The 13,514-nt window shown below is 40.2% G+C and overlaps 1 protein-coding gene across 1 annotated transcript; it reads right to left on the bottom strand.

Annotated features, from left to right (window-relative positions):
• Positions 1–912: 912 nt before the first annotated feature.
• Positions 913–11,591, bottom strand: ecm1b (extracellular matrix protein 1b). Its single transcript, XM_061247214.1, has 11 exons — positions 11,258–11,591; positions 10,124–10,180; positions 9,110–9,190; positions 8,813–8,887; positions 7,916–7,990; positions 7,552–7,814; positions 5,852–6,060; positions 5,238–5,490; positions 3,344–3,561; positions 3,036–3,123; positions 913–1,567 (listed from the first exon to the last, which is right to left on the bottom strand). Exons 1-11 carry the CDS (start codon positions 11,343–11,345, stop codon positions 1,388–1,390), a joined length of 1,587 nt encoding a protein of 528 aa, XP_061103198.1. The 5' UTR covers positions 11,346–11,591; the 3' UTR covers positions 913–1,387.
• Positions 11,592–13,514: the final 1,923 nt, after the last annotated feature.

Here is a 13,514-nt window from a genome sequence, read left to right as displayed (position 1 = left end):
TTCAGTCTCACTCATTCCTTCAATGTATTAACAGTCTACCGTTACATCAAACCAATAATTTCTAAACTACATATAGAAGGTGTCATGTTCCATGACCTGAGGGCAGAACTTTCTATCCCAATAATATAAAAGCAAGCTCACCATTATGCCAGGCCTTACTGAATGTTGTGTCAACATCAACCTGTGGATAGCTAGCCTAGTTCCTGTGATCCTCTGAGTGTGGGTGCCCATAAATTGTGGTAGTTCTGCAATTTTCTGATTTTTACATTCATGATTTTTCATGCCCAACAGCCAGATCATAAACAGCAATTACACACCTGGCTGGTTATGAAAGTATTATTGATAGGTCTTCCCAATCAAGGCTACAAATACAGCATACATTTGAATTATTCTAAATTACATGATAAAGTCTGAAAGTATGGACCATAGCCATTTTATAGAATAAGCTGTGTGACAAGCTTATGAAAACAATGACCTTGTGTTTACTCCAGAATGCAGATTTATTCTTGCATTACTGGTATGCCATACCAATGGTTTCAAAAATATGTCATCAGTTCATTGCAGTGGCACACCGGGTTCGATTCCTGGTCCTGCCAAAGCAGAGTTTAGCTGGGTCACTCATAGAATTTAATCAGTGTCAGTGGCCTGCTAGAAAGTATAGAAAACTTGTGATGAAAAATTGTGTCAGTTGGAGCTGTGCTAGTGCCTGGGTTTGGGCATATGCGTTTCTGCATCACAAGAGGCCAGCATTTCAGTATGTTGATGACTTGTCCACCCATCTGAAATGCAAATTGAGCATTTTAAACATGCTGCTGACAGCCAAAAATGATAAGCATCCACCACAGAGCTCATTACTAAGCCACAGAGCTTAGTAATAATTACTAAGGACTGACACCAATTAATTCTTGTGGGTTGATGGAAAAACTAAATTTATTTAAATGTTCATTTGAGTACAAGATTGTGAACAATGAGCTCTTGCCAGAAATGTGCAAAAATACACTTTGCATTTTGTAATAAAACACAAAATACCTTTCAAATAAATGTATCCATGAACTACAATCAAAATAGTGGAAGCATAGTTTGCTAGGGAGGTAGCACAGAGGTATAAATCATACAAGAAGAATGAGACCAGTAACCCTGGTTACATATGAAATGCATACATACAAAAGCATGTATACTGCATGTATACTGCATGTATTTGAACTACTAATATTCTAATATTAATGTGTGCATGTTTTAATTATATCTAAAGAAAATATTTTACACATGTATCGTTGATCATTTGAACTTGTAGATTTTTTTTCATCCAATTTCATTCTTATCTGAGAACACCAATGATCATCTGGGGGAAAAAACAGTTATGTGAAAGACAGGGATAGTGAATAAGTTAGACCAGGGGGCACTTCTTCTTGAGGGCAGAAAACTTAGTTGCCTTGATAGCGGCCTCTTCCAGCAATTTGAAGAGACAGTTGGGGGCACCATGGGAAGTTTGCATGCAGCAGTCGGGGGAAACAGCTGGAGGCAGTGGTTCCTTTCCTGTGCACATTCTCTCCATCAAGTCATCCAGCTATGAAAAGAGATCAGTTGGGAGCCATTGTTTATTCAGGTAAGCTATATGGTCTCAGACTCATTTCTATGAAATACTTGGGGACTCGTTTATACAGCCCATCTTGCAGTTGTCAGTACACAAAAGATTCTTAACCACTGCTATAAAGTACTGCTTTTGGTTTACTGTTACTCTTGATTGTAATCACGAGTATGTATCCAGTTCACAAAGAGAGAGGGTATAATCTGAAGAGTCTTTCTGTTCATACTTCCCCTTAACTATACAACTTGCCTGATTTACACATGTTAAGAAAAATTAATTCCCCAACTTTCATTTTCATGTCAACTTTCTTCTTCACAATGGTAGCGTTTCTGTATTGTTTACAGATTGGATATTAAACAGTAACTAAGCACCCCTCAGAACCTTCAAGACTTGAAAGACAACAGGCTTCACTTGTTCATTATATTATTACTCTTTAAGGTCAACCCCCATAGACTGTAACAGTGCATTGGAAGAATGTTGAGTAGTCAGATACATGCAATGGATGTATATATTCAGAATTAGTACTTTTTGTTAGCACACAATTTGGGTGACTGCTTTATTGATGTTGCATTAGTACTGGCTGGTCTGGAAATATTGGTAGCACAGGTGTGGAACTATTACTCATATTGCATCAGTGAATTCACTCATGTTCTCCTACATTGTAAATCACACAGGATTAGAAAAGCTAGTGACCCACATGCATGCTGGTTTTCGTTCCAACCACAATTGCAATCCCATAATTTTACCAAGTAGGTATTCTTTATTGTAAGATTAGCTAATTATAACCTAAAAAGCTTTACACATTTTTTAACTGATCAAGTTAAAGATTGAGGTGATTTCAATAATAACCAGATTGTTGAAAGTTTGGACCCCAGTCCACTAAAACAAAAAAAATTACTGAAGAACTTAAAATAGTTGTGAGATTCAGTCTGTTGGAGACACAGATTGTCTTGGCCCCGCCTACTGTTAGAGAGGGCACACGCACTGGGATCCTGGGTTCACTAATCTGCCCAGGTGCTTCAGTGTGCTCATTCCCACAGCATGGGGCCGAGACAGAGAGATCACGCCAGAGTGCCAGGTTTGAGGTGACTTTTTATTTTTTCATTTTAGTGTATTGTGTTAAATTATTATTTTTGCCCAGAACCTGTGAGGGGGAAGGGCAAAGATATTTTATTATGTGTTAGTGTGGGTGATCTGCACACATTTTGTTTGTTTGATTTGCACTTTGTTGTACTTCGTAATGTAATGTAATGTAATCTATCACTCTCTCTCTCTCTCTCCAAGCGGCAAGAAAATTTCTGGAAACGCCGCATCTCCCTCCCAGGGGAGTCACACAGTGTGTGACCTTTGTGTTCAACAACCTCAATTGAGCACAAGGTTTGTTGCAACAAAACCAGCATACATGGATCCTCCGGACGGTTTCAGAACTGGATAAGACTATACCCACCTTTCCTTGAACACATGCTGTTCTCTGCGCTGCAGGTAGGTGGCAACACTGACTGACTAAACTTTTAACTGGAAACGGCACAGAAAATCTGTTGGAACAGATAATGGCATCAGGTCAACCACTTAAATTCCCTGGTTAAATATATGCAAAGAACCATGTAACGTAAAATAACCTCAAATGAGATGAGAAGAGTATTCAGTCTTAGCAATTCTTACATTTGAACCAAAAGAAAAAAATGTCATTTTAATTTTAGCAACACTGATTTCCTTTCTTGTACAACATTTCAGTGGAGATAGAATCAACCTTACTTCTTTGTGAGCAACTTGTGAGTGTCACAGATCAGGCCAGGTTTGAGCGTAACATGGGTGACTTCGTGCTGGAGCATTTCACGATCATATCGTGGGTGGGGCGCGTGGGATGAAAGACAGCTGTAGCGATCTGGTCCCTGAGGCAGATCGCAGCAGGGGAAGGGACTGTCTTTGACAGAGTGCTCCTCCGCACAGTACCTGTCCATCACCACCTTCCACTGAGAGACCACAGGAGAGAGAAGGTCAAAGGCCCAGGTCAAATATGAAATGCATCAAGGTCCGTTCAATAAGACGGAGCTGTGATTATGAAAACTGCAACATAGTACATTTTTGTTGCATTTGATGATGGTGAAATAATGTTTCGATTATGAATGTATGGCATGGCATATCACTTCTCAGCCAGCTGTAGTAGTCAATACCGTACTACAGATTGAAAGTATACTGTACCAACAAGAACATATATGTAAAATATAAATTAAATAAATCTATGCTTTCCACAACAGAATGGTAAATGGTTGGCATTTATATAGCGCCTTTATCCAAAGCGCTGTACAATTGATGCTTCTCATCCACCCATTCATACACACACTCAAACACCGACGGTGCTTGGCTGCCATGCAAGGCGCCGACCAGCTCGTCAGGAGCATTTGGGGGTTAGGTGTCTTGCTCAGGGACACTTCGACACAGCCCAAGCGGGGGATTGAACCGGCAACCTTCCGACTGCCAGCCGACTGCTCTTACTGCCTGAGCCGTGTCGCCCCTTAGAATGAGGCAGGCACTACATTGTGGTCACGGATTCCCCTTTTGTGTTTTTATTTTTTATCAATAGCATACAGCCTCATATAGCACAGCTACTACAACACTAGTGTCAATGAAAATAATGTCATAATTTTAAAGCAATTCCAATTGCCTAGTTTGTAAATTTCAGAAGCCAAATGCTCTAAGTTACCAACTGCACTCATGCAAAAGAGCACTGCAGCTGAAATGCAGGCACTCCTCTGATGACCTCACCCATAAGCCAGCGTCTATTTTCCACACCGGGCCACACAGCACTATATGACAGCTAATGCAGCCTGTAGCGTATTGGTTAAGGTACATGACTGGGACCCACAAGGTCAGTGGTTTGATCCCCGGTGTAGCCACAATAAGATCCACACAGCTGTTGGGCCCTTGAACAAGGCCCTTAACCCTGCATTGCTCCAGGGGAGGTTTGTCTCCTGCTTAGTCTAATCAACTGTAGGTCGCTCTGGATAAGAGCATCTGCCAAATGCCATTAATGTAATGCTCATTGGAGGAGAGGCTGGTGACACACTGTTAACCTACAGGTGTGTCATTGGCAGGAGTTAAAGGAGCAGTTGCCAGAGGGATCCTCACCAAGTAAACACACCCTACCCTTAAATGTGATGTGAATATTGGCTTCAGGTTTACAAGTCTTGGGTGTGGTAACCAGCCTCCACTTGAAAGCAAGGGACTGAACCACTTCTGATCTCATTTCACACATTTTCATAACTCACCTATATTTTTAACAACATCAAGTGGACCTGGTCAATAATTAACAAAATCATATTGGGAGTACTATAGTGGTGTACGTGCCTATATACGTTCAAAATAATGATTTAAAAGGACCTTTCTGAAGGCTACAGATATTATGGTCATCTATAAACTAAAATCAATGTATTCTACAAACCTAACTCTTTTCTAAATCAAGTTCAAATAACAAGAGCATGTCCCAGCATATAACAAAAACAATAAAGTAACATTTGTCTGTCATGTTTGGACTGGCATAGCTGTGTACACCCTCACAGGACCAGACAGAGAGAAGGCAAGAAAAGCAGTCGGTGGAGAAACAATTAAACCGCAAATCTTTTTCAGAGCCTAAACGGCTTTCCCTTACCTTTCCATTAGCACAGGCCACCTCATTCTGCCCCTTACAGCACTGCTTAATGGCCTTCTCCATCCTGTTGATGGCCTTTGACTGACGCTCAAGCCAGCCATAGCTGTTACTTGGCAAACACTTGAGGTTGTACCGCGGGCGGAGCTTGCGGAGACGGCAGATCCGTCCAATGTTGGATGGAGTGGGCCTGCCAGGTGGGAAGCTGATGTCTGGGACCTTTGGCTCTTTGGCCCCCCTGGGCTCCAAGCTTGCCCTGGAGACAATGGACACTTTGTTGTGGTGATGAATGCATTCAGAACCAGCCATGGCCAGATTTAGAGTGCACAAAATGCATAGCCAAAGCTCTGAAAGGGTGCTCCCCACCTCAGCCTTCTACCTAAGCTTAATTTGCCATAGGCATTCCTCTTATCTACCAGAGGAATACAAACGATACTTCCTCTCTCCCACACTATCCCTTTCCACTTCGTCTTATTGTCATTACTGTTCTTCAAACCCACCTAATTGTTCTTATCTTGTATCTGTAGTCCTTGTTCATCAGCCCTTCTCTACTCCTACTTTAACCCCCTGTCTCTTCCTTTCACAATCCCCTTCTCTGCCCTCCTCCATCTCCTTACCGCTGGCAAGTGTTGGGGTCCCAGGTGAACCCTGGCTCTGGATCTGATTTTAGGGCCACTGAACCCTTGCTGGTAGGCTGGTAAGAGAAGCTGCGACCCTCCTTCTCAAAACAGCTCCACCGTGCCCCCCCCCGCTTCTTGCAGCAGTGATAATGAGCAGTCTTGATGGAGAATTCCTCTTCACAGAAACCGTTTAGAACATACTCCCACTGTGAAAACACAAACAATGAAAAAACTGTCGGATTAACTTCTTGTAATTCGGGTAATACATGCAGATGGTTCCTGCACCAAACACACAGGGGAAAAACTTCCATACCTGCTGGTGTTCACATGCACTCTCTGTTCATTGTTCCCACTGTATTACTTTAATGAAAGAGGGAATGTGCATGTGTATGTATTGCAGTGCTATACAATGCTTCCTGGAGAAGAGATATAGAATAAGAGCCTTTGAGTTGACAACACCGTATTTGCAGGATTAGCTGATGGGAAAACATGACATGACAGGACAATACCTTGTTTGTCTATATGCATGCAGGTCTTCGAAAACAAAGCCCTCCAATAAAAGGAGGCAAACTCCAAAATACATTTTATGATGTGATGCGTCCTTTGCGCCAAAGAGGGAATCCTGCATGTTTGTAAGACAGGAGCAAGATGGTCTTTATGATCACATGTGTAATACCAGTAATGCTACCAGGAATACATGGGGCCCACTGAAAAGATATGCCACTCCACTGGTACACTAGAAAGGCCAGAGCCAACGCCATCAGGCATTTATACTTTAAAATTAAAATGATTCCAACAATGTAAATGCAATACCCTCCTCCTCCACAAATTTTGATATTTGGGCTTAAATTAATTGCATTTTTGGTATTAATAAAAATCCACTCTATAAAGAAATACATGAAGTTTGTGTCATTGTCTTCACAAAACTCATGGTCTGACAAAAGGTAGCAGGTGCTGGTACCCAGGTGTTCATTTCTCTCCTCTCTCCTCTCTCCTCCACCACACTATTCAGCATCAGAATGACTGATGCAAAACTAATTTCATGCACATCAAACAAAATGAATTCATTGCAATCATTTCCTGAAGATGACAGAGAGAGTAGGTGGGGATGAATGTGGGCGTTGTTATACAAAATGATAGGTTTATAACTCTCATATTTTTAGTATGTAAAAGCGCACACCAAATAACATGAGAAGGGAAAAGCATGCTGAATTCATTACGACGATGGAGGCCCCCGGTCTGATCAGTGCAAACATGTTTATTTCAGGTTTAGTTTTTTTGTAAATACATCTGTAGACTTCCACAGGGGAGGTCTTCCAAGGCTCAAGAATCTAGACAGACTTTTAGGGATCGTAACAATATTTTCACATGTCATGGCCATATTTTAGGAAAGGTGACGACCAGTAGATCCAGATTAAAGAGTATATAACATATCAGAACGCAGAATTAAACTTGTGTTTTGTCATTAGTATTGGATCTGTTTTAGACAATATTTTTTGACAATTTATATTATGCAATATTTTGCTATTTTTTCCATAAGCTTAACTGTATTTGTTTTATTGCAAATTTCACAATATTTCACAGTCAATTCCACTTTTGTGTTGTTTGGTAGTGAGTGTGTCACTGAAAAAAAATAATGGAACATGGAAAAAATGGAAAGTGCAACAGATGCAGCAGAACAGGACATGGTGACTCACCGCCTGTTGAGCACAGCAGAGGGAAAGTTCTTTGCCCTGAGTCCCATTCTTCTGGCAACAAAAACTGTACAAGGACTCAACACGGTTGATGGCATCTCCCTGTCTTTGCAGGTGGCTGAAACCAGTCTGGGGAAGGGAGCTGGGTGGGTATCTAGACCGATCCTCACCATAGAGACAGATGGCAGGAAAGTTGTGGAAGGAAGGGCGGGCAGGGGGAAATGACATGTCGAGTTTGGAGGAGCGAGGGACCAACATTGGCCAATCTGAAAAGGGGAAAAAGAAGGTATGACAGAATTCATCGTTTTTTTTCCTTAATTTTTTATGAAAGTATCTTGCAAAAGTTAAGTATTGAGACTAAGCCTACCAATTTCCTCAAAATGCCCATCAAGGTCAGGGGTGACCTCCCGTTGTGTCATATCTGGTTCCCCCCTCCTGGAGCCTGAATGCAAGCACATACAACACTGAGAAACTGAGTACGTGCATGAGTATGTGTGTTAAAAGGCAAACTTCATGATGCAGTTGAGGGATGTTGTAAATGCATTTTGGAATACAGAGCCAGGTGCCTTGAGTTGGGACTTGAGCTGATTGTCTGAAGAACAGATTTTCCAATATTCACTCAGTGGCCAATTTATTAGGTAGACCTGTACACCTGCTTGTTAAAGCAAATATTTTATCAGCCAATCATGTGACAGCAACTAAATGCATATAAGTATCCAGACGCGGTCAGAATAGAGAAGCAATGTGATTTAAGTGACTTTGACCGTGGAATGACTGTTAGTGCCAGACAGGGTGTTTTGAGTATCTCGGAAACTGCTGATCTAGGATTTTCATGCACAACAGTCTCCAGAGTTTGCAGAGAATGGTGTGAAAAACATCCAGTGAGCAGCCGTTCTGCAGGCAAAACATGTTGAGGTCAGAGGAGAAGGGCCAGACTGGTTGAAGCTGATGCATAACATGAATTACCACGCATTACAACAGTGGTATGCAGAAGAGTATCTCTGTACACACAACGTGTCAAACCTCTAAGTGGATAGAATATAGCAGCAGAATGTTTAAAATAGTAAAAAAAACAAAAAAAACAAAACAAGTCTAATAAATACCTAATAAAGTGCTCACTGAGTATATCTGTTGCACAGTGATATGCACCATATGATTTTTTTTTATGGGAATGAATAATGTTTGTGTTTCAAAAGTCTTGGTTCATTGAAAACAGCTGACTGATACTGTCAGTTAGCCATGACATGTCTGTCCAGGACCCCACCTCTTTCTCTCAAAATCTTTGGAAGGTCAAAGGTCACTTCTCTTTGGGTAAAGTCAGGGCCAGCCTCAGGAAGTTCTGGGAACATAATGTAGCAGTGTTACTTTTGTGAATGTAGCATAAATGTATATGTGTTTGGTAGAAGCAATGAACATGAACATTATAAACAAATTTAAGGAAGTATTTCCTATACTCCCCCTTTCAAAACATGACATGATATACCGCTATTTGTAGGTCACTGTGAACATGTTTAAAACAAAACAAAGAGCACATTAAGGCACAGTTCATTCAAGGACAAACCTATGTGTTCCCAAAGATCTTCACTGCCAAAGGTCATCTCTCTTTGGGTCACGTCATGGACATGATCAAGCTGACTGATACCTGAATTAAATGACAACAACTGGCAATTTTAGTACTGCACAAATGCAAGCAGTACACGTTGCAAGGGTAATTTTCGTAATTTATTTCTTCATTGACAATATGTGTTAACATAAAGACAATCACACGATTACAAATAACCTCTTAGTGATAATCCTTATTACTATTAGACCACTTTCTGAATTAAGTGCTTACTAGGAGTCTTTCTCTGTCTCTCTCCAGCAGACAGACAGCCTTTGACCTTAATGTCTCTGCTTCTCAGCTAGCACATTCCGGTCTTACAGCAAGGTCAACAAGGGGTATTCAGAAGACAAAATATTGATACATGTTAGTGGCCAGCTTCATGTCTTTTTGTTTTGGTAAAGCCCCCCCTTCAGGAAAAGTGTGTATAAGAGACTTACTATGTCTGATTCAAATCATAAAGCTTTTTCTTTGCAAATAAATACGAAAGTTAAACTCAAGTATAGCTATCATTGTTTTTACTGGGATCTGTTTCATCAGACGATGCTCACCTGTGAAATGTTAAAAAGGGCACTGTACACACATGCATGACTGTAAGCACACACACACACACACACACACACACACACTCACACGCACACACACAGACTCACACACACTCACACACACTGACACACGCAAACACACGCACACACACTCACACACACTCACACACACTCACACACGCACACACACGCACACACACACGCTCACGTGCACACGCACACACACACATACCAAAAACATATTCAAAACAAATTCATCAAAGATCATTCAAAAGATCATTAATTTATAGGTCTACACAGAACAACACATCAGCTACCTGAGCTTACACATGTACACCATTTGTAATGACTCTGTGTGTTAAAACTAAGTATTGCGCTTATTATGATCAGAAATAAGTTACAGTTACAGTTAAGTTAAAAAATAACTGACCTTTCTCTCCAAGAATTTTGGAAAAGTCCACCTCTCGCTGGGTCATGTCGGGCTCATCTGGTGAAATTTTGACAGACAATAACAACATCAGTAAGCTAGTGTGCTATTCTGTGTCAACTCAAATATGGTGCATCTCTTTAATTTTTTGTGTAGTGGTAGGCAATGCTGAGGAATAGAAATCCTGAAAATAAATCTGATGTCAAAAAACATTCATCTCTTTTCATTTGGAGGATATTGGGCCTTAAAAGTGGTATTTTTTAAGACATTTTCTAGGCGTCATATCTCTAAAAGTAAATACATTGTCCATTGTGTTTACTTGTAGTATTACAGGATAATTATAGTCTTCAAATATTTTCCAAACGTTATTTTGGACTATTCCCTTTTCTCTTGTTTGGTACAACATAGAGGCTACAAATGTATGAGTTTAGTGTTGAAACGGCCATAGAAACCAAGCCTAACACAACACCATCACACATTTTTAATTTTTAAGGGAATCTCCAACATATCCAAAGCTGAGGATGGTCGCACATTTCTGAATATGCGTTTTTTCCATTAGCTATATCGTCGTTGTTAATCACCAGATGTATATAAATATCTTACACCCTAACTACTCCGAAGATACAAAATATCAAATGATTTGGCTGTTTTCTTGTATAATTATGGCCACTTAAAAATCGAATTTCTCTGCTCTAGCACGAAAAGGAAGCAGCGTTTGAAGTTCAAATGTTCAGAATTTCTATTCCTCATCATTGCCTACCACCACAAATACAAAATTGAAGAGATGGTGGGTGCTCTGCACTTCATTTGAGTTGACACGGAATAGCCCCATTATAAATCACGTACGACACGTTCAGACAGTTGTTTATTTGTATGGCGTAAAGTCGTTCAACAGGAAACTCAGTTGTTAGTGAAATGTTATTTTCCCCTGACTCAACGTAATGCAAATCTCTGCCAGTTTAAACGTAAGAAGGTCGATGCACTGGAGGACTGCAGGATTTAGAAGGCAGAGTGACTGACCGAAGAAAAGTCAATAAACATGGAAAAAGAATGAGGAAAAGCATGAGAAGAAATTGTATAAAAAGTGTATGTAAAAACACAAAAGTCATATAGGCTATGAAGTAAAAACATAAATACCTTCCAATGCCAAGCAGCGAAATGCTAGAACAGCGACTACTACCAACGAACTTCTAAGCACCAAAGAGCTCATAGCTACGATCGGCATTGTCCGTCTGTGCCAATTAATTGACAACTCGTAGTCTACAATACAACTTTTAAAGCCGACTGAGAGACGAAACGACGTTTTCTCTCCGTTTCACGTTCCCGTTTTCTGTCTTGCGTAGTTCCAACCGCGGGCGTTCGTTCGTGTAAGTGCAGGAAACGACGCCTGTCCGTTTTAACTCTCAAGTACTGGAACACATTGACAGTAAAACAACCAGGCAAACGATTAGCCTACTGGCTCTTGGTGCTGTGGTTGTTAAAACTCCGAGGGTGGGGGTTTGGGGTGGGGACTGATATGGGTGACTGAGCGCAAATATTTATAAAAAAAACAAACAAAAAAAAAAAACATGGATACATTGGAGGAGAGGGAAACAGAAACGGAATTCTTCTCAAATGAGTCATCACACGAAATGGCTGTAACTAGCTGTTATCTGAAGCGACAATTAGGGCGTGTATATAACCATAATTTCACCATACCATACATCTCCCCGTTGACCAACGGCGGGCTATAGGTTTTTATTTGTTACCAAGTTTTGTGTACAATAATGTAACATTTCATGTAACATTTCGGACGACGTGTAGCCTTCATAGTCTACTTGGCTGACGGCACTGTCAGGCAACTATCAGCTAATTTGTACGTTTTTCACTTGACAGTTTATATTGAAAGCATATGCTGTCTGTGAATCCTAGAAAAAAAATGAATGAATGACTGGGTTGGTTATTCATAATTAATTTGGCCACGTTCTCGGATGGCATCTTTGCTACCGGAACGACATCAGTGGGCTTCCTAGCATACGCAACAACGTTGTGACGCTGTCAGCATTGTCAAAACGTTCAACCATCTGTCAACATTGTTAAAAATTTACACAGCTACATCTTTTTTTGTAAAATACAAATATTTCGGAAAGATATTTGGCGGATATGATCAAATACAGATAGTGAATGAATGTTTAGGCTACATATTGTTTTTTTACATTAAAAATGTCAGGGTCAAGAGACGACCATGGCTAATTGAAAAAATCCACTCTGAACGCACAGACTATCACGTAGTCTTTTTTAAATCGCTTTCTCAGACACAGCAAAAGCAAAATTGAGTCAGCAATGTTCTTGGCCAAAAGCAGCTACTAAACGAGAGCTTAGCTGCAATAGTCCCACGAGGATCTAAAGGGAAGGACATACAGAAGTATGGTAGAATGACCAATCTTTTTATAATTTTATTTGGAGCATTTCTGTAGTTTTGAGTGATGTGATTTCCTAACAGGACACTGAAAGCCATTTAGAACAGCCAGATAAGGCACATACACACGTAAATAATAAATTAAATAATAATTACCCATTAAAAATGCTTGAGGTCACATTAGGCGAGTCAAAGTGCAGTATAAATAGGTATATTCCTTCTCCAAAAGATGGGCATAGAAATATACACAGATTTAGCCAAGTCTTGCTTTATAGGGTTCTCTCATATTTCCATTCCTATGTGTAAAATCCTACATTACTAATTTGATGTTGGTCAATATCTTTTTTGAAACAACCAGACAGAGCATAAGGGAATTATACAAGACTATAGAGCTATTATAATGGTTCCATGCATCATGATGAATAAAATGCATAGTCTATGTATCATATGCACTCAGTGAGCACTTTATTAGGTATTTATTACTTATTTTTTTAGACTTATTTGTCTTCTGCTGCTGTAGCTTATCCACTTTAGAGGTTTGATGTGTTATGTGTTCAGAGATGCTCTTCTGCATACCACTGTACATTTTTTATAATGTGTGGTTTATGCATTACTGTCACCTTTCTGTCAGCTTTGACCAGTCTGGCCCTTCTTCTCTGACCTGTCTCATTAACAAGGTGTTTTTGCCCGCAGAACTGCTGCTCACTGGATGTTTTTTTGTTTTTCGCAACATTCTCTGCAAGCTCTAGAGACTGCTGTGCGTGTAAATCCTAGGAGATCAGCAGATATTGAAACCACCATGTCTGGCACCAACAATCATTCCACAGTCAAAGTCACTTAGATTACATTTGTTTCCCATTCTTACATTTGGTCTGAATCATTTTTATGCCTTTAGTTGCTTGGCTTGATTGGCTTATTAAATATTTGCATATAACTAATAAAGTGCTCAATGAGTCTATTTCTATCCTAATGTAGGAGAGGAATGACTTACCTGAA

The sequence above is a fragment of the Conger conger genome, chromosome 1 (assembly GCF_963514075.1).
Source record: "Conger conger chromosome 1, fConCon1.1, whole genome shotgun sequence".
NCBI lineage: Eukaryota > Metazoa > Chordata > Actinopteri > Anguilliformes > Congridae > Conger > Conger conger.
Note: the sequence above shows the minus strand (reverse complement) of the source record. Positions and strands in the feature narration are given on the sequence as shown.